General features: G+C 31.3%; 1 protein-coding gene across 30 annotated transcripts in view; it reads right to left on the bottom strand.

The window, feature by feature from the left end:
- Positions 1–3,780: 3,780 nt before the first annotated feature.
- shaker (potassium voltage-gated channel protein Shaker) overlaps positions 3,781–27,265 on the bottom strand; it is a 120,780-nt gene continuing 97,295 nt past the window's right edge. For 19 of the 30 annotated variants that reach the window (XM_087415566.1, XM_087415563.1, XM_087415574.1 and 16 more), the window contains 4 exons: positions 25,764–25,893; positions 18,856–19,046; positions 17,509–17,700; positions 3,781–17,411 (listed from right to left, as the gene is read on the bottom strand). In XM_087415566.1, coding sequence (XP_087271692.1) covers positions 17,516–17,700; positions 18,856–19,046; positions 25,764–25,893 — 506 coding nt within the window. In that variant the 3' untranslated portion in view covers positions 3,781–17,411; positions 17,509–17,515. Of the gene's footprint in view, positions 17,412–17,505; positions 17,701–18,850; positions 19,047–21,501; positions 26,084–27,265 lie in introns of those variants that run through there. The other 11 variants (XM_011062455.2, XM_087415564.1, XR_015548120.1 and 8 more) reach the window with 10 other exon arrangements.

The following is a 27,265-nucleotide window of genomic DNA, read 5'->3' as shown; positions in this document are numbered from 1 at the left end:
CGCCACCTCTTTTAGTCAGTTCTGCATTTCGATTTTCACTTCGTCTTCATCGCCAAATTGTTTTCTCAGATTTCTTTCGATTTAGTAAAGAGATGATAGTTGCTAGATGCGAGATCGGAACTGTGAGAGGGATTTAAAACATTCCAACCAAATGAATTCAACTCTTGCACAAGCGATGTGCGGACAAGCATTGTCATGAAGGAGACAGACTCCCTTCGTCAGCATCTCACGGCGTTTGTTTTATATGATTCTGCGAAGTTTCTTGAGGGTCTCACAGTATCTTGCAGCGTTGATTGTTTTACCTTTCTGCAAAAATTCGACGAGCAGAACTCCTTTTCTGTCCCAGAAAACCGCCATGATTTTTTGAGCTGATTGTTGAGTTTTGAATTTTTTTGCTGAAGAAGAATGGGTATGGCGTCACTGCATTGATTGTCGTTTGCTTTCTGGAGTATAATAAAACCTGGGTAAACCCGGGCGCTCATGTCCTTTGCATTCAAGTAGCATATTACAGCACGCACTTCGACGAAATAAGGGCGCTCATCTTAAACCTTCACCACAACGAGAGTTGAGAAGCTCCTGACGTCCGGCACCACTCGTTTGCTTCAGCTGGCTCCCCACTTCCTACTACCAACTTCAAAAAACACATTTCCCTGCGAGAGCTACGCGCCTTGTAACCTTACTTTCCGGATAATCCTCGTAATATACATAAGATGATTACTGTAGGGCGTGTAAAAGACTTAGTTATTTCATGATACATATAGTGTAGAGGAATAGTAAAACATATTATATAGCAAAACATATTATATAGCAAGTGCTTTGCTTTTGTATTCTTAGTTTGTTGTCTTATATATTCCATCTGTTTGGGATATACGGCATTTTTAGCGGGCGGGATTTATGCCCAAAGCATACCAAGTGCACAGATTGAACACCAAATGCAATAAACGCATTACATGAAATATGTACCTCATGTAATAATATTATACTTCTAATATACGTATGTAGGAAGATTGTAATTTTTATATCTATTATTCCATATGCATATTTATCACTCTTACTCCTTAATATAATAAAACTTTGTAAACTTTGTATTTTATATGTCATTGTGTCATTTAAAATTTTATTCATAAGTATTATTTGTAAATTTTTCATAAGCCGTACACATCCCCCTTTCCTATAAGTAGCTGCATATCCTATCCCTAGATGAAATATACCCTAACAGCACAAAGTTAAGTTTAAGTCGAACAGCATAAAGTCGACTTTGAGTCGACTATAGTTTCTAGACATCTGAAAAATGGACGTCCGTAAGTCGACTTTAGACGACTTGGAGATACCTCTAACACATACAATGCCTCAATTTAAAGACGACTGTAAGCCAACTTTAAGTCAACTATTCTAGGCTGTGATCCGATTCATGCCCACAACACTCATGAACAACATTCATCCTTGTTTAACTATAGTTAAACAACAAGGACGAAATGATTTCACATTTAAGCTTTGTGAACGTAAATCTAGACGTCCTAAAGTCGATATTGGAAGGATGTCTGTACAAAGTCGACTTACAGTCGATTCTAAAGGCCTGACTTATCAAAATCAATTTACAGTCGATATATCGACGTTTGTGCTATTACAGTAAAAATGTAAGGGTTTCAGAAAGTTCTTTTCTTAATATGAAAAATTAATATTTGTGATTTTTAATATTTTTTTCATAGTAGTAGACAGTATAAAGTTTATTAATATAATTCGTTTACATTAAAAAATATAAATAGTAAATAATACTTAATAAATTAAGTTTTTGTTAGGTGCGCTGTATATACCAGAGTTAGCCTAATAAATGTAATACTTGAAATCTAAATTTGACCATAATTGGTTGTCTTACATTATAGTTTAATTAAACAAATTGTTCTCCAAAAAAGGATTACGTGTCTCAGTAATAATTGATGTTTGTTAAAGAAAATAAATAATTGTTATCGCTATTCTCCTCTATCATTATTGATGTGATCAAATACTGTAAAATATCACGCTATGATGAGAGCAGGTGTTGTTGTTAAAAATACATCTCTACTCAGCTTACAATGTTAATAAAGTTTTTCTGAGGCTCTCTCCTTTCGAGTAAAGATTAAATGAACATGTAATTAATTGATCCAAAGACAAGAATATTGCGGCAATGACGATTGATACTTAAGGGTAGGAGGAGAGAATTGGTAGTAGTGTGGATGTAAGAAGATAGAGAAGATTTTCATAGTTGCATTCATTGCGCTGTCCAAGTTTTCTAAGTAATTAAAACTACTTAATACAATTTCACCTAACTTTCTAATATCGTAACAAGAAATCAGTTTTAAATTGCTTCTCTAGGAAGAAGGGAAAAGGAAGGACACAATTACAGCATAATCTCTCTCTCTCTCTCTCTCTCTCTCTCTCTCTCTCTCTCTCTCTCTCTCTCTCTCTCTCGTGGCAATTTTTAATTGTCACAATAAATTTTTCTGCCTATTATGTTATATTTATTGTAATTTAATTTAATTTTTTATTGCGCTTTTCTCTTGAAAATTTTATAAATGTAAATAAGAAATTATCTTTGACAAAATTTGGATCATGAAATAAGTAGGATAAAAAAAATTTTATTAGCTCTTTTTACAATGTTATATTATTTATTATTGTGTTAAGATTAGTTAATTAAGACTTTAAAAATCATCATTTAATAAATTAAAACGTTTTTTGTCATGCTTTTCTCATTAATGTCTAAGTAGATAATAAAAAGTTACAAAAAATTTTTTTTCTTCATTAAATGCTGATGTATATAATAGAAATAACACTAAACACAGTTAGCATTAAAATTAACTTTATTAATTTAACGATTCTTGTGAAGAAGATCTTGATTGAATTATTACTGAAGCTCGCATAAACGTCTCTAAATATACTCGAAAGATAATACCAGAAGTTTATTGGTGAATCTCAGATTGATGATCTTACACGTAAATACAAAATAAACATTGTAAAAAAATTTTTTCTTGGAAAAGTTAGACTGGTATTGGATAAGTCGGTAAAATGTCGGTGCATGAGTGTCTGGAATTATTTTTGAATATGCAGAAATGTTTTCATTTGTTTGAGATTAGAAAGGATCATTATATACGACGATATTCCGTTTAAGATTATTGTATGCTGCAGTAGTTTAAGATATGATTTAAGATATCGAGGATCATGGTTAGAACGGATTAAGACATTGATTTTGAAAGGAATCTGTAAGTTTTTATTGTTGTACTCTCTAGTTAAAGTGAAACAAATATATATTTATTTTATTTCAATTTATTGCATCATGTGCAGTTCAGAGAGCAGCAATAAAAAAATAGATCTTATAGGTGCAGTGATGTCAGATTTCGGCTTGTGCTACCACTTGGTAATGCGTAGTGGAGGAAGAATGGAGGTAGTGTTGATAGCTATGAGCCCACATACTCAGCTATAACTATAGCTATCTATTCCCATTTTTCTCCCATAACGCGCTATTAAACGGTAGCGCAAGCCGGAATTTAGCAAGATGTTATGAAATACCCAGATAGTACATAAACGTCCTATAGACGTCCAATGTACGCTCGATTTTGATCGTTCGAACATTCATAAATTTCAAAGTTTAAAAAAATGCTACATTCCATTAATGAAGCTTTTTTAATGAGATTTAAGAATGACCAATAACTGAGTTAGAATGATTTCTAAAGAGCGTTTAAGGTGGCGAAAGCGGTGAAAATTTTAATAGTTTAATGGGGGATTTGTCGAATAGAAACACATTACTACGTGAAAGTGCTTTATTCCTTTCGAAGATCGTTCATCGCAGACAATGGCGTCGGGAATGCCACTCTTATTTATCGCGTAATATGTGTGCACGCGTGCACGAACTCACGCGTGCGCGATCACGCTCGCGCTCGCGCGCGTGCACGCGTATGCGTATATATATTTATATATGTATATATATATATACACATATATATACCTGATGTTTTTATATTTATATAAATATACATACCCTCTAATAAGCAATCCTAATTATTGAGTAAAGTACCGTCTGATATTAAAAAATACGCGCATGTATATGTACATATACAATTACAACACACGCCAGGACGGCAGGAATCCTGGTCCAGCGAGACCTTAATAATGCTTTTTTAGAACGAAGGTCAAAATGTACAGTATATATATTTTACATACTTATATCATTTCAGCAATAACAATTTTATTGTACGTAGATTTGCAAAAATTAAATAAATTATGACAGTGGTACATCGCGTATTGGACGGAAGAGCCCAAAACACTGCGCAGAGGTGTGAGAGGAAATTATAGATTTAAATTCGGTCGAGGTGCAATTATTTTCACACACCCACACCCACCCACCCACACACACACACACACACACACACACACACACACACGCATGCACGCACGCACGCACGCACGCACGCACGCACGCACGCACGCACGCACACGCACGCACGCACACGCACGCACAATTTCTCTCTCTCTCTCTCTCTCTCTCTCTCTCTCTCTCTCTTTCTATCATTCGTCTACTGACTTACTCACTCACTCTTATGTTGGCTTATGTTGTCTTACTTCTTTTATTTTTTATTTATTTTTTTGTTTAGTTTTGTATTGCCAAATTGCTTTTTTTTCTTTTCATTTCTTATTTGTGTATGCTCTTTACTATTATTTCTTCCTATCACATCTCTCAGATTCTCTATTGCATTCTCTCTTTCTCTCTCTCTCTCTCTCTCTCTCTCTCTCTCTCCCGATTTCTTCCATTCATTCATTCATTCTTATTCTGCGTTTCTTTTCATCTTCTGCAAAAAGCAGTCCAGTTCACATAATGGACAGAGATAAATATTTCTATTGTAAAAATATTCATTGAAAAAGAGATGGAAAGGAGAAAAGGAGGAGAGAGCGGGTTATGATGATTGGGAGGTAGAAAACAGAGTATTGGCTTATAAAAACTATTCCTTTTAAGCATGTCCAATAATATTAGAAATAATATCACGTCTCTTTTTCTCCATTTGATCTTCCTATGTTAATTCTCTCGTGATAATATCGATTTCTTATATAATTCTTCTTTTCTCTCTTGCAGCATTTTTTCGTGCTTTTTTATATTACAATAATTAACATCGTTACATACATACTTATACACTAACGATATGATTACGCTCCAAACCAGCAGAGCGTTCATTGATGAAGAAGTGAGAACAATAAGTTTTAAGTTTCTTTTGCACGCATTTTCTCTTGCTGATTCGCATATACTTTATAATTTTTTCTGTTTTGGAGGGAAGGTATCTCCCATAAACACACACACACACACACACACACACACACACACACACACACACACTCTCTCTCTCTCTTTCTCTCTCTCTCTCTCCCCCCCTCCCCTCTTTCTCTTTCTCTCTCTCACTGATATGCCAATTTATTTATAAATTGTTATAAATTATTTGTGAGCGTTTTTTCGTGGCGTGTACAAATGGGCTTAGAATAGCAAATATTAAGATTCTGCCAGTTACATATAATAGATATTTCTTAATTATCGATATTATATTGCCATCTTTAGAAATAACAAAAGCCAGTATTTTCTATCAATTGAATTTCTAAATCATCATTATATTATGACTAGTAATAAAAACAGTAAACATGTATATTTTTGTATACTATCGATTATTTTGTCATTTCTAAAGTTGGAAAAGATCAATATTTAAAAAATATCTTAATTATGGGTATAGTCTACTCTCTTAATGCTACAAGTGCTTCGAAGCATTTGATTAACCAATTAAAAGAAAAAATTTTACTAATTGATCAACCAACAAATGCTTTAAAGCATTTGTAAAATTAAGTGAACCGTAGCTTATGTTGTCATTTCTATGGACTCAGGATCATTCGTGATCCTTTTAGTGTTTTGCAACTATTAGCAAGGTGCCGCATGAATATTTTCTTCTTTCTATGCCGATCTCACACAAATTACAAATATTTTAAATTCTATCACAATTAATTTAAAGCTGAATTTCAATTGATTCTATCGTAATATAATTATAACTAGGTTGAATTATTGCATTCAATTAGCTGATTTGACTGTATATATTCTACAATTTCTCCAACACAACTCCACAGAAAGTTCACAAGGTACTTGACGATTTAAATCTAATTTGATCGCTATTTGAGCAAATAATGAACAAAGATAAATTTTCTTATGTAAAATTTTTACACGCAAATGCAACAATGTCATTAATATAAAAAGAAAATTATAAAATGTTAATTTGTGATTCGTGTGAAATCGATTTTTTTCTTGCATGCAGTTGGAAAATTTTCAGCGCGGCTAAGCGCTTATTTGATTTCGTATCAGCAATGGCTTAGCATCAGACTATCTCTAATTAATAATAATTAATTGGCAGCAAAGAACTCTTCAGTTATGCGAATTGGAGAGTCTCTAATTAACCGTTTGAGTGCGAGAGAATCTTTAATATAATAAAAAATATATATCTATATATTATGTATCTCTCTAAGTTTTTTAGAGTGAAATCTCACTCTAAAGGGTGAAAATTAAGCTTGAAAAAGAATAGCTCAATTTTTAATCTTTAAAAGTGAGATTTCACTCTTTAGAGTGAACTTTCAATCTAAAAGTTTTAGAGAGTACTCTCTTTTAACATTAATTGCAGCTATCATACAGATTTTGAAGAATTTAATTAAATCGACAGGATCTAACATAAATTATATAAATACAAGAGAATTCAATTTGAAACTGAATGTTGTAAAAATGTCAAAAGTTAAACTGTTGAAATAATCAATATATAATCAATAAGTGATAAATTTAAATCATTGATGGAAAAATTCGGATTTCTGATAAAAAACAGAATTTTATATATATATATACAAAAGTATTGAAAATCATGATTGAAGATATACTTTAGCAGTCAAACGGTTAAATCGCGCAAGTGGCACTTATAGTTATTACAAAATTAATAAAATCGAATAGTTTTCTTTCATTTGTTTATCTTGTGATATAAATTGTGAAAACAATCGATCTTAAATCAACGAATTATTGAACAAAATTACAAATTGAAGTTAGAGAGAATTTTTTATATGTTGCATAAGAAATAATTAAAAAGATAATACAATAAGAAATATAACGAGTAATCTTTCATTCTAATATTTATCCTTTCAGAATTTTCCTCTCACATTTATCTCATTTTCCTCTCCTCCTTTTTCGCAAATCACAATAATTCGATTTACAAGAATACTTTGGAGTATTGTAATTATCTGTACCAGATCTTTCGAGAATACCTCCATAAACTTGTATGCTTTTTAAACTGTTTAAAGCGAGAAAAGACTTAATTATTTAATTAATTAGAATGCATGTAGACTTATTCTCGCAAGACTTATGTTTAATTTGTTAGAATCTTCAAATCATCTAAGCGATTTCTGAAGTTCTCGCGAATACATTCGAATGCAATATTCACATACATCCTAATGATTGCTAATGAACAGTTGACCAATCAGTTGGCTAATACGGGTGGAGCGCATAATTTTTAACCCTTTATAATACTTTCCATATAAATTATAATTTGAGAAATTTATATGTTTGTAACAATCTAAGTTTTTTATATTATATAACTCGGATTAAGCCTTAAAAATTATTATTTATCTATTACATAAATATAAATGTTACTAGTTAAATAAAAATTTCAAAAAGTAATTTTTATCACTTGTATAACAAATAAGTTAGCATTAATCACTAAACAATGTATATTTAGATCATATTAGGTATAAAATTAGATCATATTAAGTTTACAATCTATAAAGGGTTAGACATTAAACAGGTTCTAACACAAATAAGGAATGTTACAGTATATAGAGCATTATATCAACATTTAATAAAGTATCTGAAACATTAACAAACGGACTATATAAACACTACAAGGCTGCCCTTAGTACACAGCTAGTGAATAAGGATCATTTCGTTCCAATGTATGGATTTGACTAATAAATCGATTTTTATCGCACTTATTTCCAAATACTGTACATCCATACAGTCCTTATCAACATTTCGTGATTTCATAAACATAATTGTGAAATTGCAATAATGCACCCGTGTATCAATTTATAACAAAATGTAATTTTCATACTTTTTCTTTTATATATAAAAGAAATTTTAATTTTTATTATCTTTCAAAACCTTTTTTTCTTTAATTATCTTTCTCTTGTAATTTATTTAAATTTCTTTTTTTAAACTAACTTTTCTCATTCTTATTTTCATTTTCTCACGAGTATTCCTTGGTGTTGGGGTATTATTAGATATGCTTGACATGATATTCAATAAGCACGCATGATTTTCTTCAATGCATGTTTATAGCTTTTGTAAAAACTCTTTCTCAGTCCCTTCAAATTCTGTCTCTTTCATTCTTTTCAGTTTATAGTTTTACTGATGATCTTTCATCAATAAATTATTAACGTGACGGCAATTTTAATTTGCGCGAACAGATATAATTTCATATCGTTAATTTCTCTCTCAATTATTTATACACTTTATGTAGAACGTGAAAAAAATCACATCACACATTCAAAACTTGATGTAGAAAAACAAAAAAGAAAAAAACACAGAAAGTATTTTGTACAAATACATTATTAAATTATAAAGGTTTTGAGCGTAAGATGGCAATACAAAATAACGCTTCATCCGTTATAAACTGCATGATTATTTTTTCAAAAAGAATTAATTATTAATAATTAGAAAAACTTTTTATTTATTTATTTCGTTTAATAGCTACGAATGTATTCGATATTGCGCGTAAATTTTCATAGCGTAATAAACATTTCATTTAGTGTAATAAATGTTCAACAAAAATAGCTTAGATCATCGTATAAATAAAATTAATATTAATCGTTGCCCTGAGTGCTTTGGTACCCGGCTAACGGAATTTGATTTCCGTCAGTTCTCAATCTATGATAAAAGATGCACGAATTGCGATAATGAATATGATGAATATAAAAAGAGGTAAAAAGAGGTAAAATTTAGAATTGATAACATCAAAGATTTAAATTATGCATACCAGATTTGAATAGACACTAAGGATTTGTAGATTTCTGTAAAGAAATCTGTAAAGAAACTTTGCAAATTTAAAAATCTATTATTTATCCAAATTTCTCTAACAATTCCGAAGAATTTATCGAATTATCTATAAGAAAAAAGATCTATAACAAAAAGATCTCTTCTTAATTATACAAATTCATTATCGAATATCGTGCGTTGTGCCATTTTATTGTATCTTCCTTTTTTTTCCTTTAATTGTATAATTTCGCTAAAATTGGCAAATAATTATGCTGCATTTTTCCTTTTCCATCTTTTATTTAATGGAACGCAACTCGTTGCGCAATATAGAAATAGTGCTTTTATAAAACATTGCCGCAGGAAAACGTAGGACAGTCGTCTTCCAACAGCATCCGCGAGCTTGTTAGAAAAATTAGCAGCTTTTTTTGCTTTTCTTTTTAATCATATTAATCGTAATAATTATTACGTAGGATCATTGTGTGTATGTATATGTGTGTGTGTCGCAAGCGAAAAATAGATTATAGGTATTGTACGTATATGCTGTTTTTTCTCATTTCGTATGCTTAGATTTTTTATATAGTTTATATTTTTTAATTTTTCTTTCACATTCTTTTCTTGTTTACTTTTCTTTGCTTTTCTTACGTTTTTTCCTTTTTCTCTTTTCACTATTTTCTTCTATTGTCTTTTTCTTTCTTTCTTTTTTTCTTTCTCTTTCATTTATTCATAGTTTTTATTTAATTCTGAATAAGGCGATGGACTTAACTTCTCTTAGCGCTTATAAACTTAATAAATTTTTTGTTTGTGAAAACGTGCCAGGTGGTTCTTAGCATAACTCGGGGCAACTCGGCAGGATATTTGTGAGCTAGTACCGTTATAAGAGTATATAGCATCTTTTTTTCTGATTTATAATTATACACCACTAAATGTATTCTGTAATTCGCTTATTACTCATTGTTTCTCCTTCTCTTTCTTTCTTTGATAAAACACGTACAAACAGAGATACGGAATCATTTATAATAATAATGTACATTCAACGTATCGCGAAGAAAACGTGGCGCGCGTTCGTGACACACACACTTATTGATTATTATTAACATATTCTTATTAATTTTTATTATTCATTACTTGTTATTACTATTTTTAATTATTACTTAATTTTTCTTAATAATTAATTTATTAATAACATGAATGTTTAATGCCGATTTTTCAGTTTTTCTTTGCCTTCTTTTCTGTCTCTTCCATAATTGCTATTTCGATGCATTACTAAGTTCTCTCTCTTTCTCACGTGCGCACGCGCGCGCGCACGCGCCCACACATACACGCACACACACACACACACACACACACACACACACACACACACACACTCTCTCTCTCTCTCTCTCTCTCTCTCTCTCTCTCTCCCTCCCTCTCTTTCTCTCTCTCTAATTCACACCAATTTTCACAATTTTTCATTTATCTTTTCCTATTTTTCGGAAAAGTTTTGAAAGTGATTGTATGAAGTTGACACGATAATTATATGTCTTTTCCCCGTTAAATTACATTAGTATAAGCTTCACACAGCCAAAAAATGAAAAGCACTTAAAACAGTGCTCAACACTATATAAACGAGTTCTTGATCAATAATTAATTGATTTAATTAATTCACAAAACGGATTCTGCTCAACTATAATGGCAGGGATGGCCGCTATCGTATGCAGCCTTCGCGTTACAAATTCTTTATATATTTTTGTTTTTTAGATTTAGCCTACTAAATAGCTTATTCGCAAGTCATTCTTGGATGTCATTGTGTGTATGCATATTGCGTATGTATAGGTATAATAACATTAGTACTTTACTTTCCGCAAACGAATTATTTAATTACTTCTTTTCTCTTCATAAAGTCGAGTGTGACATGTTTTCTTTTTCCCTGCGATTTATCTGCCCCGTGTTTTCTCCTGGCATCTGTTACATATATATATATATATTTCAGTATATATGTATGTATATATATATATATATATATATATTTATTTATTTCTTTTTATATCACACATGTACATGATATATAGGGTATTTCGTTAAATTTGAGAACCAGTAACAGATACTTATTCCACGATGAATTTGGAAACTTTTTTTTTGAAGATGTTTTAGCGAAAATGAATCTTGAACAGAAAAAATTTAATACAATACTGAGCAAATTTATTCAAACTTGATTATAAAAACTGTAGTGATTTAAAAAAATTTTTGAATAAATCCAACTGTACACATATTCATCGAAGAATATAATTTTGCTACTAATTTTCGCGCTTTACGATTTGCCCTGTATATGATATATCTACATGCATTTACACATAATACTCATCGCGGCATAAATCAATCGTCGAAAACGTTATCCGTGAGATAACAAACATTCGCTTTAGTTCTTATACTACATTGTTTTTCAGCGTCTTTAATACGTTTGACTCATAATACCTAAATATATCACTTGAAAGCGATCGTCTCGATCTACGAGCGCTCGCACTTGCTTCTTATTTTTCATTTTCAACTCTTCAATTTTTTTAATATATTCTCCTTTTATGTTCTTCTTTTTACATGAGCAGCATACGAGCATCTTTCACGCCATAATATTCTTATCCTTTTTAAATGCGCAAGGATTTATGACAATTGATCCTACCTTTCGCATATCGATCTTATGTCATACAATCTGCATTCGTTATTATTTTTATGTGATATCATATGATTAATTTTAGCAATTTATTGCTATTTTAGTTCGATAGTATTGATCGCGTAAGATCGAGCAAGGAAGGATCGATCGTGACAATCCAAAAAGGGCCCAGAAAGGACGGGGATGCTCGAGAGTGATGCCGGCACTCTAATCTTTTAATTTATTTGCTTTATCTTCATGGAATAATAATATCCGTAATATCTTGCCCAACCTGATATATGTGTTATTTTATTATTACTATTAGTACTATTAGTTAATCTTTTTGTTACTCAAGAATTCGACGGTGCGCCGATTATCTCCTCTTCGCTTCTCTTTCTCGTATTTAATTAATTAATAGCGACGAATCATTTCATTCTAGAGCGACAGCGGAATATAATTTTAGCTTCGTAGCGAGACTAGTTCTTTTCTTTTTTTAATTTTTATCTAGTTATTTCGGAATGCATCTTCGACTCGCATAATTCATTACCAATAATAATTTTTTTCTTCCTCTCACTCATTCTCATGCACGCAATACATTTTTTCTTTCTTTTGCTTCTTTGTATTTACGCATTCATTCATGCTTTTTGTCCTTTTTCTCTTTTTCTATCTTTTTCTTGGATCATTGGTGAAGGAGACGCTTTTTGATAATTAATCGCTTCGTCAATTCTTACAAAACTATGAAAAAGATTATTAAAAAAATATTCCGCCCTCTTCCTCCGAAACAGAATATAAGTAACTCAATTTTATAAAAATATCGGCGACTACTTCCACTCACTCATTCTGTGCTATTTGAAAAAGTTAAAGCCATTTTCATGCTCACAGTGCACAAAAAGAAAGTTACGCTGTCGCGACATATCTTCTTAGTTTTCTTTCTTTTTTCTTTGTTTGAATAATTAAAATATATGATATAATGGAAATTCAATAGGTTTTCAAGGATTCGCTTCAATATGACGATTTTTAAATTTAAAGACCTAAAACAATTTCAAAATTACTAACTAAATCCAATTCTAATATCTCCATATAATTTCTTGATGAATAGATAATTTTGTTTAAAAATTTTTAGAACAGTACAATGTTGTCTTATATTTTAATAAAATTTAAGAATCTAATTTGTTTAAGGATTTAATTTATTAAAGAATGAATCAAATAAAGGATATATATTAAAGATTATGTAATTGTTATTTAAAACTAATTTCTGAGCAACTTTAATAAGAAATTTTTGAAATGTGAAAAATCAGATAAGAAACCTATTCATCTTTGAAAACTCGTCATAAAATGACTCCATCCTTTGCGTTTATTTTTAGGCGACGAAAGTCTGCCGATGAAAATTAAACAGAATAATAATGTATCTGGCATTTTATAATATTTTCTCTATCTGACAACTTTTTGTATTTTTTCAATCATACTATTTACAATCGTTTTGACTTGACGGAGCCTACTTGAAATTTTGATACGAATATAATTCCGACGCAGCAACAACGATGATGTAGTTCGCCATCTAACTGCTATCTTCATGTACTCTAATGACTACTGGCTGCCTAACGAAATTGTTTCTTGTTACCTAAATATTTCACCGTAGCATGTTTTTTTGTTTGATAGCAATAGCAGCAGTAGTTGTAATAGTAGTAGTAATTAGTAGTTAATAATAGTAAGTAGTAGTGGTAAGTAATAGTAGTAGTAATAATAATAGTAATGGTTGCAGTAGTGATAGTAAGAATAATAGTAGTAGTAATAAATTTATCGTTTCGAAACATTTTTTCACTTTCTTATCATTTGCTCTCACGCATTTTCTTTCTCTTACTCTTTTTTCTTCGTCTCTTTTTTTTCTTGATTTTAGCCTTTAACTAGGCTGATAGTTTGATGTACAATTTTTTTACATTTTGTTTTTTTATTACTTCTATGTCTTTTCTCGGACTAAATCAGCGAGGCGAAAAATTTGAGTATTGAAAGCGTGTAACGTAAATCTTCGTGTAATTATTGTATAAGTAATGTTATTTTATTTCTCTCTCTCTCTCTCTCATACACACACGCGCGCGCGCGCGCGCGCACGCACACACACACACACACACACACACATACATACACACAGCCACACACACGCATATACCACACACGCGCCGCACACACGCACACGCGCGCGCGCGCACACACACACACACACACACACACAAAATATACGCGCGCGCCCACGCACGTACGCACATACACATACACACACACACACATACGTGCGTGCACGCATATCTGTTCTCTATCTTTCTATCTCTTTTGCAATCTCTATCATACTGAGGACTAAAATTTCGTTATCAACATTGTGTCTATTAAAAGACGAGATCAGTCATCTGTTAAATCCACTTCTAAAATTACCTAATAAAAATGAATTAATTATTATTTTTCTTTTGAAGTGGTTACTTGCTTCGTCGCTTTCCACGTAATTGATTGCTTGCTTGAAATGGCTGATACACAATGAAATATAAGAACAACCAATATAACTTGGTATCAGCAAACATTGAAAAATACTTTAAATAACTAATGAACAATCAATATATGTCCATAATCAATGCAATTCTTGTATTCCTTTCTCACCAGTGCAACTATTCAGCTCTAAGAAACAGAGAACATTAATAATATCTGATTTTTTTAATCACATTTATTTTCTAATTAAATACCTTTTCTAATTATTTTATTAATTTTCATATTGTGAAAGACTGATGATTATGATAGATCGAAATTGTTCCATTCGACAGCAACTATTTTTTCGTGTGTGTTACTACGAATAAAGAAAACTATTTTATTCTTTAAGTTATTGGCTAGCTCTTTAATTCCTGCTTCTATATTTTATTCGATCTCTTCATTATGTATCAGCCTTAAATTACATGCCTTGCATCTTCCTATTCTAAATAAAAATAGTAAACTTCTCCAATATCAAATCAAGTATAATGATTTAAATAAAATTTTTCCTCGACAAAATTTTAATTAACTTCCACTATTAACTTTTCATGACAATCAATGAAAAGTGTAATTAATATAGTAAAAAAATACTATATATTAATTACACTTTTACTGAAAAAATTTATGTGAGCGGTAATTTATTTTATGTTTCTTTTTTTTTTAAATCGAATTGAAAATTGATAACTTTGAGAAATGGAACAATGACTTTGCATTTTTTTTTTACAGATTTCTTTCTCGTGTTCTTGAACTCTATGCGAGCGAAGATACGTCCCATGTGTCGATTTTGGAATTTAGATCGAATCAGCATATCGAAGATCGATCGAATCGAGTCAGTTTGACTCCATAGAATGTACTTGGGATTACTCTTTGACGCGATGTAAATCAAGAGATGTGAAATGGCAGTTTTGGCAATTCTGCAACGTACTTTCATCGTACGAAAAAAGACGAACAGAATTTGAAAATGCTCCGTGTGATTGGATGCGAGGATCGATTGGCATGCCAATTCGTTCTCCACAGGCAATAGCTTATCTCAATATCACATTTCTTCCTTTTCCTTTTTGAATGAATTATATTGTTGTTTAACTTATAACTTGAAATTATATATTAGCTTCTTTTTTTTTGTCATCAAACTAACACATAATGTAATAATGTTTTTTCGAACAAATTAGAAATCACTTTTACAAAAAATTATTAATTCGGTAAAAAATTTACTCAAAAAAAGAAAAGGAAAACTATAAGAGCAATATAAGTTTTTTCTTAACATTTCACAAGTTTCTATTCTTTATTATCAAAGAGATACTCTTGTTTAATTAAAAATATTTTCATAAAGAAATCACTTAGTGATTCTTTTATCTTTGAGCTTTAATCAAGAACATAATGTATGCAAATTATTAACAGACGTGTTTCAAATTTGTGCATGATAATTATCATCATTATTTTGCTTCTGCAAGCAATCATCCACGATTTTCAGGAAATCGTTATCGATCATATCGAAGACAGAAATATCAAATTGCATATTTGAGAGATTGAAATTATGATTTGGGCATAAAATTCGTGCGCCACTGGCAGACATCTTCGGTTTTTATTTATTTTTTTTTTGGACGTTTCTTATCATTACAATTGCTCATATATACCATCTTTATTCATATTCGATCTATTGTATAATATCTCGGAATTCGCTATTCAGACGAATATTTTCACCCCCGTCACTTAATACTGATACGTAATTTCTTTTTATTTAGATATATCTAAGCGTAAAGATAATTTTGAATAAGCGAATAGCTATTTCTTACATATGTTAAGAATTTTAAACGTAACCATAACATAAAATTATTGTAATTTCAATATCAATGAATTATTTTCGTGAAAAATGTAATCTATATAGCAATTTCTACATATTTTATAATTTTAAGTAGCGGGGGTGTAATTCAGAATTGCTAAAGTAATTTTTCACATTTTTTTTGGGATATCATAAAAATTATTTGTATCATCGTTTCTGCAAATATCCGATTATGGTCATTAATAATCAATAATTTGAAATTGAAATCTATTTTTCGTTTTTTAAAAAATAATTCAACTTTATCAACCAATCGTTGACATTATCATTTTATCAGCATTTAAATATGTTACATGTGCAAGTGCATGAATGTAATAAGGCAAAAAAATAAATCCTATTGTCGAATAACATATCATACAATTGATTAGAAAATCAGCTTTCTCAGTGTCCTTTGTTTAAAAAAAAAAACAAAGGAACAGAACAGTCTACGCCGTACACACACTCCATCTTTTTCTCTTTTTCTCATTCCCTTTTGTCTCTCTCTCTCTCTCTCTTTCTCTCTCTTTCTCTTTATCTCTGTAGTCATCATCATTCAGTTCTATATTCTTAATGCATCTTTTACAAGCTTTCTTGTCGCTTTCCCTTTTTCATCTCCGCAAGCAGCATTTTCTAAACGTTTTCGCATTTGTGATAATCATGAAACGTACTTTGTTAACTTACCCTCACTCTATATGTACGGTAATCAATTAATTTATATTAATAATAATTAATATAGTATTATCTGGTACAATCCCCATTTGTTGCTTCCGTTTCACCGGCTCCCCCTTCTTTATTTCATCTGTTTGGTATTTTGAAAGGCGGAGGAGCCCGTAAAGACGGGGGGACACTCGACAGCGCTTATACGAAAACGCCAAGATGTTTCTTTGGTATCATTTGTTACATCTTTATTTTTTTTTTGTTTTGAACACTGGAGTCGGTGGTGTCGGGGGTTGGGCCGCACGCGTGCACGCTCGCACGCGGACGAGGAATATCCCGTCCCCTTCGTTCGCACGTGGGTCCTTACGCGGGGCGCAAGCTCGTTGAGAAGGTGGGAAAGGTGATGATGTGTCGGAAACGGGTTAGATTCATCCCCATCTCTAGCTCTTCACACACCCTTGAATCCACCTCACTCTCTTCTGTTTTTCTAACGTCTCAGATGGAAAAAGCTGCCAGATCGGCTCTCCGAAGGATCATAATCCTGGATCCTTCGCGTATTTTTTGACCTGAGACGCCCCTCGCAATGATGGACCTGGACAGGCTAGCGAGTGATGCCAGCCGCTTACGACTATGATGACGGGTGAAGGAGGCCTACGTCAGGCACCGCAGGGAAATGCAGATGCATCCCTTTGACAATTGGCTCAATAACGGCCACCACGCTGCCACCGTCTCCTTCACTATAATCGATCCGAGATAAGAAATAAAAGTATCTGTTGCAATACCGATATCGATATAAATATCGCGTGGATATTATATTAAATTTACAATGCATACCTAGTAGTCAGACGTCAGTCTCGATACTCATGCAAGCTGGATTGATATTATTATTGTGGCGAGGGTTGCAATTTGACTTCTTTGTAATCTCCTGATGAGAGAATAAGGTGCCTTCTTCTAATTCCATCATATCCGACGAAGATTCTGACATCGAGATCTTCTTCATACCTGAAAGGTACATGCACGTATTCCCTAAAAATTTCCATTCACTTTTTATCTCTATTTGAATATTGATCTATTCTCAACAATTCTTAAAATGACAATGTACAATACATTTAGTAAGTTACAAGACTGATTCAATATGACAATATTTTCAAACAAATTTATTTTATTTATAATTCAATAATCATTTTTCTGACATATCTATAAATACGTGTTTGCGTAATATTTTGAAGTTAGAATATCTATAAATAGTGTTTGCGTAATATTTTGAAATTACAATAGTATAAAAATTACTTGACAAAATCACCTTGATAGGGATAAGTAATGTTAAAAAAAAGATTTCGAGTGTCAAAAAACCGATTTCTAAAAACATTTTCTATAATTGAGAATATCTTGAAAAAATCGAGGTTAATTAATTAATCCAAAAATTTTTTAAACAGTTTAATTCATCTCATTAATGCCTATTTCCATCAATGTAGATTCTAAAACTTATGTAGTTCTAAAACTTACTCTTCGTCTGTTTCTAATCTTTAGAACTAGAAAAAGACGAAGAATAAGTTGAACCGAGATTAAAGTTAATCTACATTGGTGGAAATGAGCATAAGATGAGACCAACTGCTTTCTAAAGCTCCGGATATACTAAAGTAGCGCTTTTCTTTGATCTGAGTCGAAATGCCGCCAATCTTCCTATTGGCTATTTCGACCGCCATTTCGATCTAGTCTGTAGTCCAATAAGCACTTAGTATTATTAGTATAGAATATGGTTAGTAAGTAAAAATGGAAGACCTTTGCGCTACTTTGGTATATAGAGTTTTACGCTTTCAAGAGTAATCAAGAAAATCAATTGTTTCTTTTTTTACATTTTTTAAAGTAATAATTTAAGATTCATCGAGAGAAAATTAAGTTTAAAAAGAATCCAAAAACACTGGCTACTTGATCAATTTTTCACAAAAAAAAGCACTCAAATATTGATTTCTTGCCCATCCCTACCTTGAATTCTCGTCACTAATTTACTTTTTTTATTGGATGCACTCAGAATGACAATCGTTCACTGAGCGTTTAATAAGCGGTTGTCCTTCTGAATGCATCCGTTATAAAAAAACAACCTTTTTTAAATAATTTTTGATCAGTACGATAGAAACTTAAAAATAATAAATTTGTATATTCTAAGATAATAGGACATACCTAAGGTGCCAGGAAGATACGGACAACTAGTAACATGATTGAAATTCTGTGATTGCATCTCCTCCTGGTCAGTCTCACGATGATAAAAGTAGTTGAAATTGGAGACAATTACGGGAACGGGTAGAGCAATCGTCAAAACACCGGCGATTGCACACAACGAGCCCACAATTTTTCCCCAAACCCCGACGGGCCTGCAACAAAATGGAGAGAAATATCTTATCAAATATCATGCGTATAGTGCGGTGTGTTAAGCTCGATCTACAACCAATCTGATGCGTCAATTTTAAAATTGACATATTAGATTGACTATCGCAACAAACTTGCGACTTGCGACTCGCGTTCTGCGTGCTTTGTAGATCGGGCTTTAATGCAGCTTGGGATTATGATCACAAAATTTGGCTTGGTGCTAGGTGTGGTGTTTCTATCTTTGTGTGAGTCTGCCGTGTTTAGTGTGACGCTACTTATACGGTACTGGTGGCAGTAGTTACATGACAATCCGCGTGCATTGGCAGAATGTTAAATGAAGTAGGCATATGCTGTAAAAAATATTGCGTATCAATTATATCTATTATATATATATTCAAACAATTCACTTGTATGCACATTTCACCTATTAATAAAATTGTATTACAAAGGATCATCTCTTTTACAATAGTAATATTTTGACATGTAATATTTTGACAGTTTACACCTTCAATTTTGCATTCTGCCAACGTCATACGATCCCATTTTCGACCGTATACAAACATAGCATGATGCATTTAGTATAAGCGAGCAGCCTAGACTAGACTAAAAAACTAATGTAAGGACTCGTCAAAATGATCTCTTCATAATGTATTACAATTCCTTAGAAAAAGAATATTATGTTATTAGTCCACTGAAAATAATGCGCTAACTGATATTATTTTATATTCCATGAAACTCGATCTGCATAGCACGCAGAACGCAGGTCATAAGTTGCAACCGGCGTTCTGCGTGCTATGTAGATCGAGCTTTAGAATTTATACATTGACTCTGATCAGTCAATTTATTTGGCTACATTTGACCAATAAAGTCAGAACAATTCGATATATACCAATGATGCACATGAGTACAGAATGGCACTTGACTGAATCGATTCTTTGAGTTTTTAAAGAAGAGCAAAACAATCGAGTATCTTCTCTTTCGCTGACGTTCGCAAAATGTTCCAGAACAATGACTCGTTGTGTATCGAAGAAGCATGAAAAATTATGGTATCTTTATTGGAACAGAATAAAAATAGCTCAATACTTCGAAATCATTTGAATGTTTAATACATATTGCAAAAACTGTGTTAATCAATTATTCTGTTCAATATTTCACGTACCTACATATAGCATATATTCTACAGAATTAAGAGTTAAACGATACGATTAATTTCTGTTGATGATTGATTAGACAAATTCATGATTCTTGTTAGTTAATTGAATTTTTCATTAATATTTGATATAACAAATTCATGAAGATACAAAACAATTCGCCAGCATCTATACAACATTAACAGTAAAATCAGGGTTGGCAAGTAACGCGTTATTTGTAACGTCATTTATCGTTACTTTTTTCGGTAATGAATGACGTTACGAGTTCTTCTGAGTAACGTTCATGTAACGCAATTATATTTTTGGAGTAGCGATAATGATTTCACTAGTTATTTTTATCGTTATTTCATTTCTAATTACGTAAAAGTTTAGTCGTAACTATAGCCCTATAAAACAGAGATGAAACATTAACAACCTGATTAGCTGTCTAAATCTTGCGATTACGACGCCTTTTTTTCATTGTATTCACAGTTCACACGTATAGACTAACTCTCTATGTATAGCATATAGAGATCGGACGTGAGATTTTACGCTAATAAACATCCTTGTGGAAAGAAGATTATATGATACAATCTTTACAGTATAATTTCTTAAAATAAAATTTTTTCTGTTTTATATCTCAAAATTAAATATATGTATTATATATAATGCAGATTACGAACAATACTATTTTTTTATTATAATATTATTTTACTCTTAGAGTATTCACGATAAATCATTCGTGTTTCTTTTCTTCGAAATACTGCACCTGGCTAAATAATTCTTTTTATCTTTAATTCCTTCTTTTTAAATATATAATTACATAAATATTTTTTAAAGATGTTAAAATATACAATAGGAATCTATTCATAATTTTTGTATTTAGAAATTAACTCACACACAAACGACTCATTATGCATAGTAAAAGAAAATTATATATGTATTAAGAGTTAAACGTTATAATTTAAAGTTATAATTTAAAGATATCTTATTAAAAGTAATAAATTTATTTAAATAAATTAATTTAAGTATAAAAATAAATTTATTTAAGTATAAAAATTACAAAAAATGCAATATATATTATGTGATATGACAGTATCTATTTCATTCATGAAAATAACGCATAATGTTTACTATAGGCATATATTTTTTTAGCTTTATTCCTCTATCAAAAAATAGAATTTTGAATCTTTTTTACATTTACCGCAAAATCTGCATATAATATTCAATTAGAGTCAAGAAAAAAAGTAATGAAAAAGTAATGACTCGTTATATTTTGAGTAACGGTAACGAGTTACTTTTGCAAATCAATAACTATAATGGGAACGAGTTATTTTTTTTTTAGGAAAAAGAACGATAACAGTAACGATTTATTTTTGAGGTAACGTTGCCAACCCTGTAATAAATAATTAAAGTAGATATTATATTAGTTCCAAAAAAGAGATTTTACTCATAAGATGTTATGTATTATACTAGGGATCTTCATAATGTATGATCTTCATTAATATGATTATATTAATGAAAATGGCATAGTCACGTGAAAAAATGAGGTTGAGCAAGAAAATAACATTTAAAATATAACGATATAAAGGTGATAGAATGATTATTGTAATGATAATAGTTCTGACAATCGCATGCTGGGCAATCGTCAAACAAGAATACATGCATTAAATTTTTTTTGTAAACAAAATTTTGTAAAATTAGAAAATTCAGAAAACTTTTATTTCATAAGCACACCAAAGAAGAATCAAATTACCGAAAAGAAATTGAATAAAATGCGAATGAATTTGAATAAAAGCAAAAGTATGGATAATTAAAAATTATTTTTGTAAATAATTAAGTTAAAAAAAGTATGACTTGATCAATTCACTGGTCGGAGATCACACGATCGCAAATGATAATCTTTTTCTGTTCGTCGATCAAATGATATACAGAGATGTAATGTAGAGACACATTCATCATTTCGACATATCGAGGTAATGTAATTTCTTTCTATTTCACTTAGAAATCTACCTAATTGTAAGCGAAGATTAAAGAAACGAAGTTAGAATTTATACATCTATTAGGGTTTGTTTGAAGAATCACAGTCGACTCGTTTTTGCTCAGCAGATCTTCCCTGATGACATACTCCGCTATTCCAAAAACTTTCACGGTGATAAATAGTATCATGCGTGAGCCATGCGGGTTGATGTTATTCTGCGATCACTTAATAGGCAAACAACATTCGCTTTTGCTCAAAATAGATCACGCCATTGCGCATTGATTGCGTTATCAAATCACTTGAAATAAAATAAATAAAAAAGAAGATCGCGCGTGGTCATTGCATGTCTTGATATTTTTTTATGTTAATAACGAAATTAATCAGTAAGAATTAATTTGTTGTAAATTTATTGTAATATTAATATATAAATTTTTTCCGTGCATTATTTCATTATTATTCATTATTTCTTTTTTTTTATAGAACAAACAATTTCATTTTTTTTATTAATTTGTAAGATAAATCTATACATACATATTTCAAGACGAAATCTATTATTTATTAATCGTTGATACTCAGCGTTATGGTTCTACTGGACAACTAGATGACAACTGACAATATACAATGGAAAAATATCATAGTCTTACAAACAATATTGGTCATTTATAGCGCGAGTTCAAACCGCGTCACGGAGGTTATCGGAAGTAGAATAGCTGCGGCTGCCTGGATACCTCGCGGTCGCGCGCATTTCGCGGGTGTGCATCGATCGATACGCAAAAGCACCGACGAGATACTACATATTAAAGACCGTCAACCCTGAAAAAATTTTCGTCCTTACAAAAAGGGCCTCAAAAACCCAAAGATAATTGAAGAACGCTGACATTATCGACGATTGATATAAATTTCCGATTATTAACATAATAAATATAACTAATACATTATTAAATTGATTTTTTATTATATAAATGAGCATCATAAATAGGTAGAAACTTATAATGCTATAATATCTTATATATTGTCACAAAATTACAATTTTTTCTATTGTTTTTTTTTCTATTGTCATCATTTCTATTGATAATCAAACTTACGATAATATTAAAATCACAGTTTTAAATGAAAATATTATTGAGTTCAAAACATATGTATGCGTCTCTACGAAACTAATAAAACTCATAAAATTAAACTATATTGTCAATTTCTTTTACTCTTAATTACTTTAATTTCAACATAAATTCCTGTAAGAATGTTGGTCTTCAATATTATTTCGTCGATGACAAGAATGTAACAATATGGTAATTTCAAATCTCTGCATTTTTCGCTCCGGAACAATTCCAAAGTGTCTGAGGATACTTATTGATTTACGAAGAGCAATTACTCGAAAGACCTTCTAGGTCGTATTACATCAAAAATTCTTTTCAAGAGAGGAAAATCGAGAATTACCAAAATACCAAAGATGATTTCATTCAATTATTAAAGAATGAAAATAACAAAATTAATTAAAACTTTATCTCTCTTTTAAATCTAAAAATAATATTTAATACAATTTTATTTATCGAATACAGCAGATATTTTAAAATTTTAAAATGTATAACTTAAATAAATTTTATTATGATTTTAACATCAAATAAGATATCGAGAATATTTTTCTCGATATCTATACGATATAATTCTTAAAAATCACGTTTGAGCAAATGGCGAAATGTATAATGCGCAAGAGAAATAATGGGCATCGTCAAAATCTTTATGAGCGTCGAAATTGATGTTGCTGATGTGATTTGAGCTACACTAATTTTATACATTCATACGTTTGCGCGAAGTGCCGAGAAAGCTACTACATAATAGCTCTAGAAAATTCACGGATGTATATAGTATGTTTTAATGAGAGATGCGATTTATAATGAATTTAGAATAAATTAATTATTAAGAAAAGTTTGATTCTTTTGCAATATAAGAAAACGTAAATAGCCAAAAACAAAAATATTATGAAATGAATGAAATGGAATACGAAATGTAATATATTTATTAAAATATTATGGAAACATATAATTGCATATAGGTTGCATAATTAGAAAATGACGTGATAAGTAGCAGTTTTTATTCGCGATATTTGAAGTCTTCTGATTATGATTGAGCAATGTAATAATATGAATTTCATCAGAAAGTGCTTCTATTAAATTTAATAAGAATAATGCTTATGAAATATGATAAAAAAATTTATAAAAAGACCTAGAATATATCAAAGATTCTAGTAAGAGGCTTTGAATTTTAATGTAAAGATGTAAAACATAAAAGAAATATTAGTTTTATAATTAATAAGTGCGTCAATAAAAGATCAAAAGAAATTGGAAAAGTTTATCAGTTTTATTCAGTTCAATAAAAAAAAAATTGATATTTATATGTAAAAGCTTTAATCATTATCCTGAAATATTCCATATAAATAACTTAACCATATCATATAATGGTATTATGTACAATTATATGGCATGATTAAGTTGTATGGAATTATATATTTATATGGAATTATAACGGTATTATTATAAACCATTATATAATATAATCAAATTAGAGATGGATTCTCAATTAAATTTATATTTTGCGTACATTTTCATGAACACATAATTAGATTAATTAAAATTTTTATGCAAAATTATTTTTCTGTATACAACAAAAAAACTCTTACTTATCAAAATTTCGCGTTAAATATGTATTGTCCATCATTACAAATTTCAAACAAACAAGAAAATACATGACTAACGTAGAATAATCAAAGCGTGCTTCGAAAAACGCGTGCCAATCAAAAGAAAAGGTAAAAAGGAAAAAATGATTGCGCCAACAATCTTGACTAATCTGAGTTATAGAATACAATTTAATAATTATTGCGTAATATTAATAATATTCACATTGCGTACCGACTATTGTATATTTATTTGATTTATTAATTTATTTAAAGAGTTTATGATTCTCCAAATAATCTTATTATTTATATCTTTATTAAACTTTTAGTCAGTGTTGGTGCAATCTCAAAAAATGTTGAGTGACCAAAAAAGTCGAGGAACTGCGTGTGTTTGTTAGATATCTCTCTCTCTCTCTCTCTCTCTCTCTCTCTCTCTCTCTCTCTCTCTCTCTCTCTCTCTCTCTCGCTCTCGCTCTCGCTCTCGCTCTCGCTCTCGCTCTCGCTCTCGCTCTCTCGCTCTCTCTCTCTCTCTCTCTCGCTCTCTTTCTCCCCCTCCCATCCTTTAATTCTTTTTCTCTCTGATCTTCTTTTCCCTCCTTTTCTCATTTTCTTCCTTCTCCCTAAATTTCTCTTTCTCGCTTTGATGTGCCCTTTCTTACTCTCTCACTCTTTTTTCCTTCTTCATCTCTCTTTCTTCTTTCTTTCTCTTTTTCCTTTTTCCAATTTTTTCCTCGTTTTAATTTTTTCCCCGTCCTTTCTCTCTTATTTTTTTCCCCTTCCTCCCTCCCACTTCTATTTCCTGCCTCATTCTCTCTCTCTCTCTCTCTCTCTCTCTCTCTCTCTCTCTCTCTCTCTCTCTCCTTCCTCTCAACGACCTAAACGGTCATCGTTTTTTTGCGGGCATTAACTAAAGTCTTAAATGAAAGTGAGTACATCATACGTCATGTCACCATAGCCCACGGTCGTCATCGTGACAACGGCCCACCAGAACGCGTCCGGAATGGACTTGAAGTATGAATTCTCGGAGCCGGCCTCCGCGAAGTATACCGCCGACGAGAATAGCACCACACCTGCAATGCAAGGAAGAAAACACCGGTTCAGTGGGTTTAACGCCCCCGGTGGCTCTGTACCTCATGTCGCCGTAGCCCACGGTCGTCATTGTGACCACCGCCCACCAAAACGCGTCCGGTATCGATTTGAAGAAGCTGTCCTGCGTGCCGGCCTCCGCGAAGTAGACTGTCGACGAGAACAGCACCACACCTGCAACGCACACAAGAGGAAGGCACGTGTCAGGACGGTATACGTCATCGTCCACGCGCGTCGTATACATCGGTCTCGCGGACGCGAGGATCCGACTACTGAGATCGTCCGATCTGTTCGTCTTCCTGATCGCACCTGGAATTGTCCATGTGACATACGTGTATCCCAGGATTAAATAGAATTATTTATGATCCAGGTAAATCGGTTGATCGCACCTGGACTGTCCACATGATGTACGTTGTAAGTACATGGCTCAGTTATTAGAATCATCCAATCTAGATGATTTCATGATCACACCTGAAACACTTGGACCTAGAATGTCCATATTCTAGAACTAGAATCAACTGATTGCCTTTCAATCAATTTCTAATTTATTTTCAATTAAAAATGTGTCAAATGATTTTTTTGAGAATCTACTCGTCTGTCGATAGCAAAGAAAACATTATTAGAAATCTTGTACAATTTTATTATCTTTTTATATATTAATATAGTGACACATTCAATAACAAGAAGCTTTTCCCTGAAACACTGAAGCATTGGATGTGTGTGTGTGTGTGTGTGTGTGTGTGTGTGTGGTTGGTGTGTGTGTGTGTGTGTGTGTGTGTGTGGTTGGTGTGTGTGTGTGTGGTGTGTGTGCGTGCGCGCGCGCATGTATGCAATCTTATTTTTTAAAAAGGCTAATATTGTTAGAGAGAAGATTAACTTGTATAATAGAATCTCGTTTGTAAAATGTAATATTTTAACAGATTACATTTATATCTGTATAGCTGTAAAACAGTAATATTTTTTTATAAGCTAAGTAAAAATTTAGAAAAAGATTGAACCAAAGATAGTTAAATTTCATCAGGATTTCTGAAAGTATTATTTTACTATACTGCATAATATCTCTCAATTTTCATTTATTATTATTCAATTTATGAATTTTAAATAAGTCTTATTATGTAAATATATATAGTTTTATTATGTAAATATATCAGTATAACCAATCAATTATAAGAAATTAATCTAAAAAACTAAAAAATAATTATAATATCGTAATTATAGTACCAAATAAAAATTTTATAAAAGTGTGTGTGTGTTGTGTGTGTGTGTGTGTGTGTGTGTGTGAGACCTTTGAAAGTTTTCAAATTGTAAACGAACGATGTTATAAATCTCATTTACTCATTTCTTTTGACTATAATG

This window comes from Acromyrmex echinatior, chromosome 18 (assembly GCF_024713525.1).
Source record: "Acromyrmex echinatior isolate Ae372 chromosome 18, ASM2471352v2, whole genome shotgun sequence".
Taxonomy (NCBI): Eukaryota; Metazoa; Arthropoda; class Insecta; order Hymenoptera; family Formicidae; genus Acromyrmex; species Acromyrmex echinatior.
This window is presented reverse-complemented; position numbering and strand designations above follow the sequence as displayed.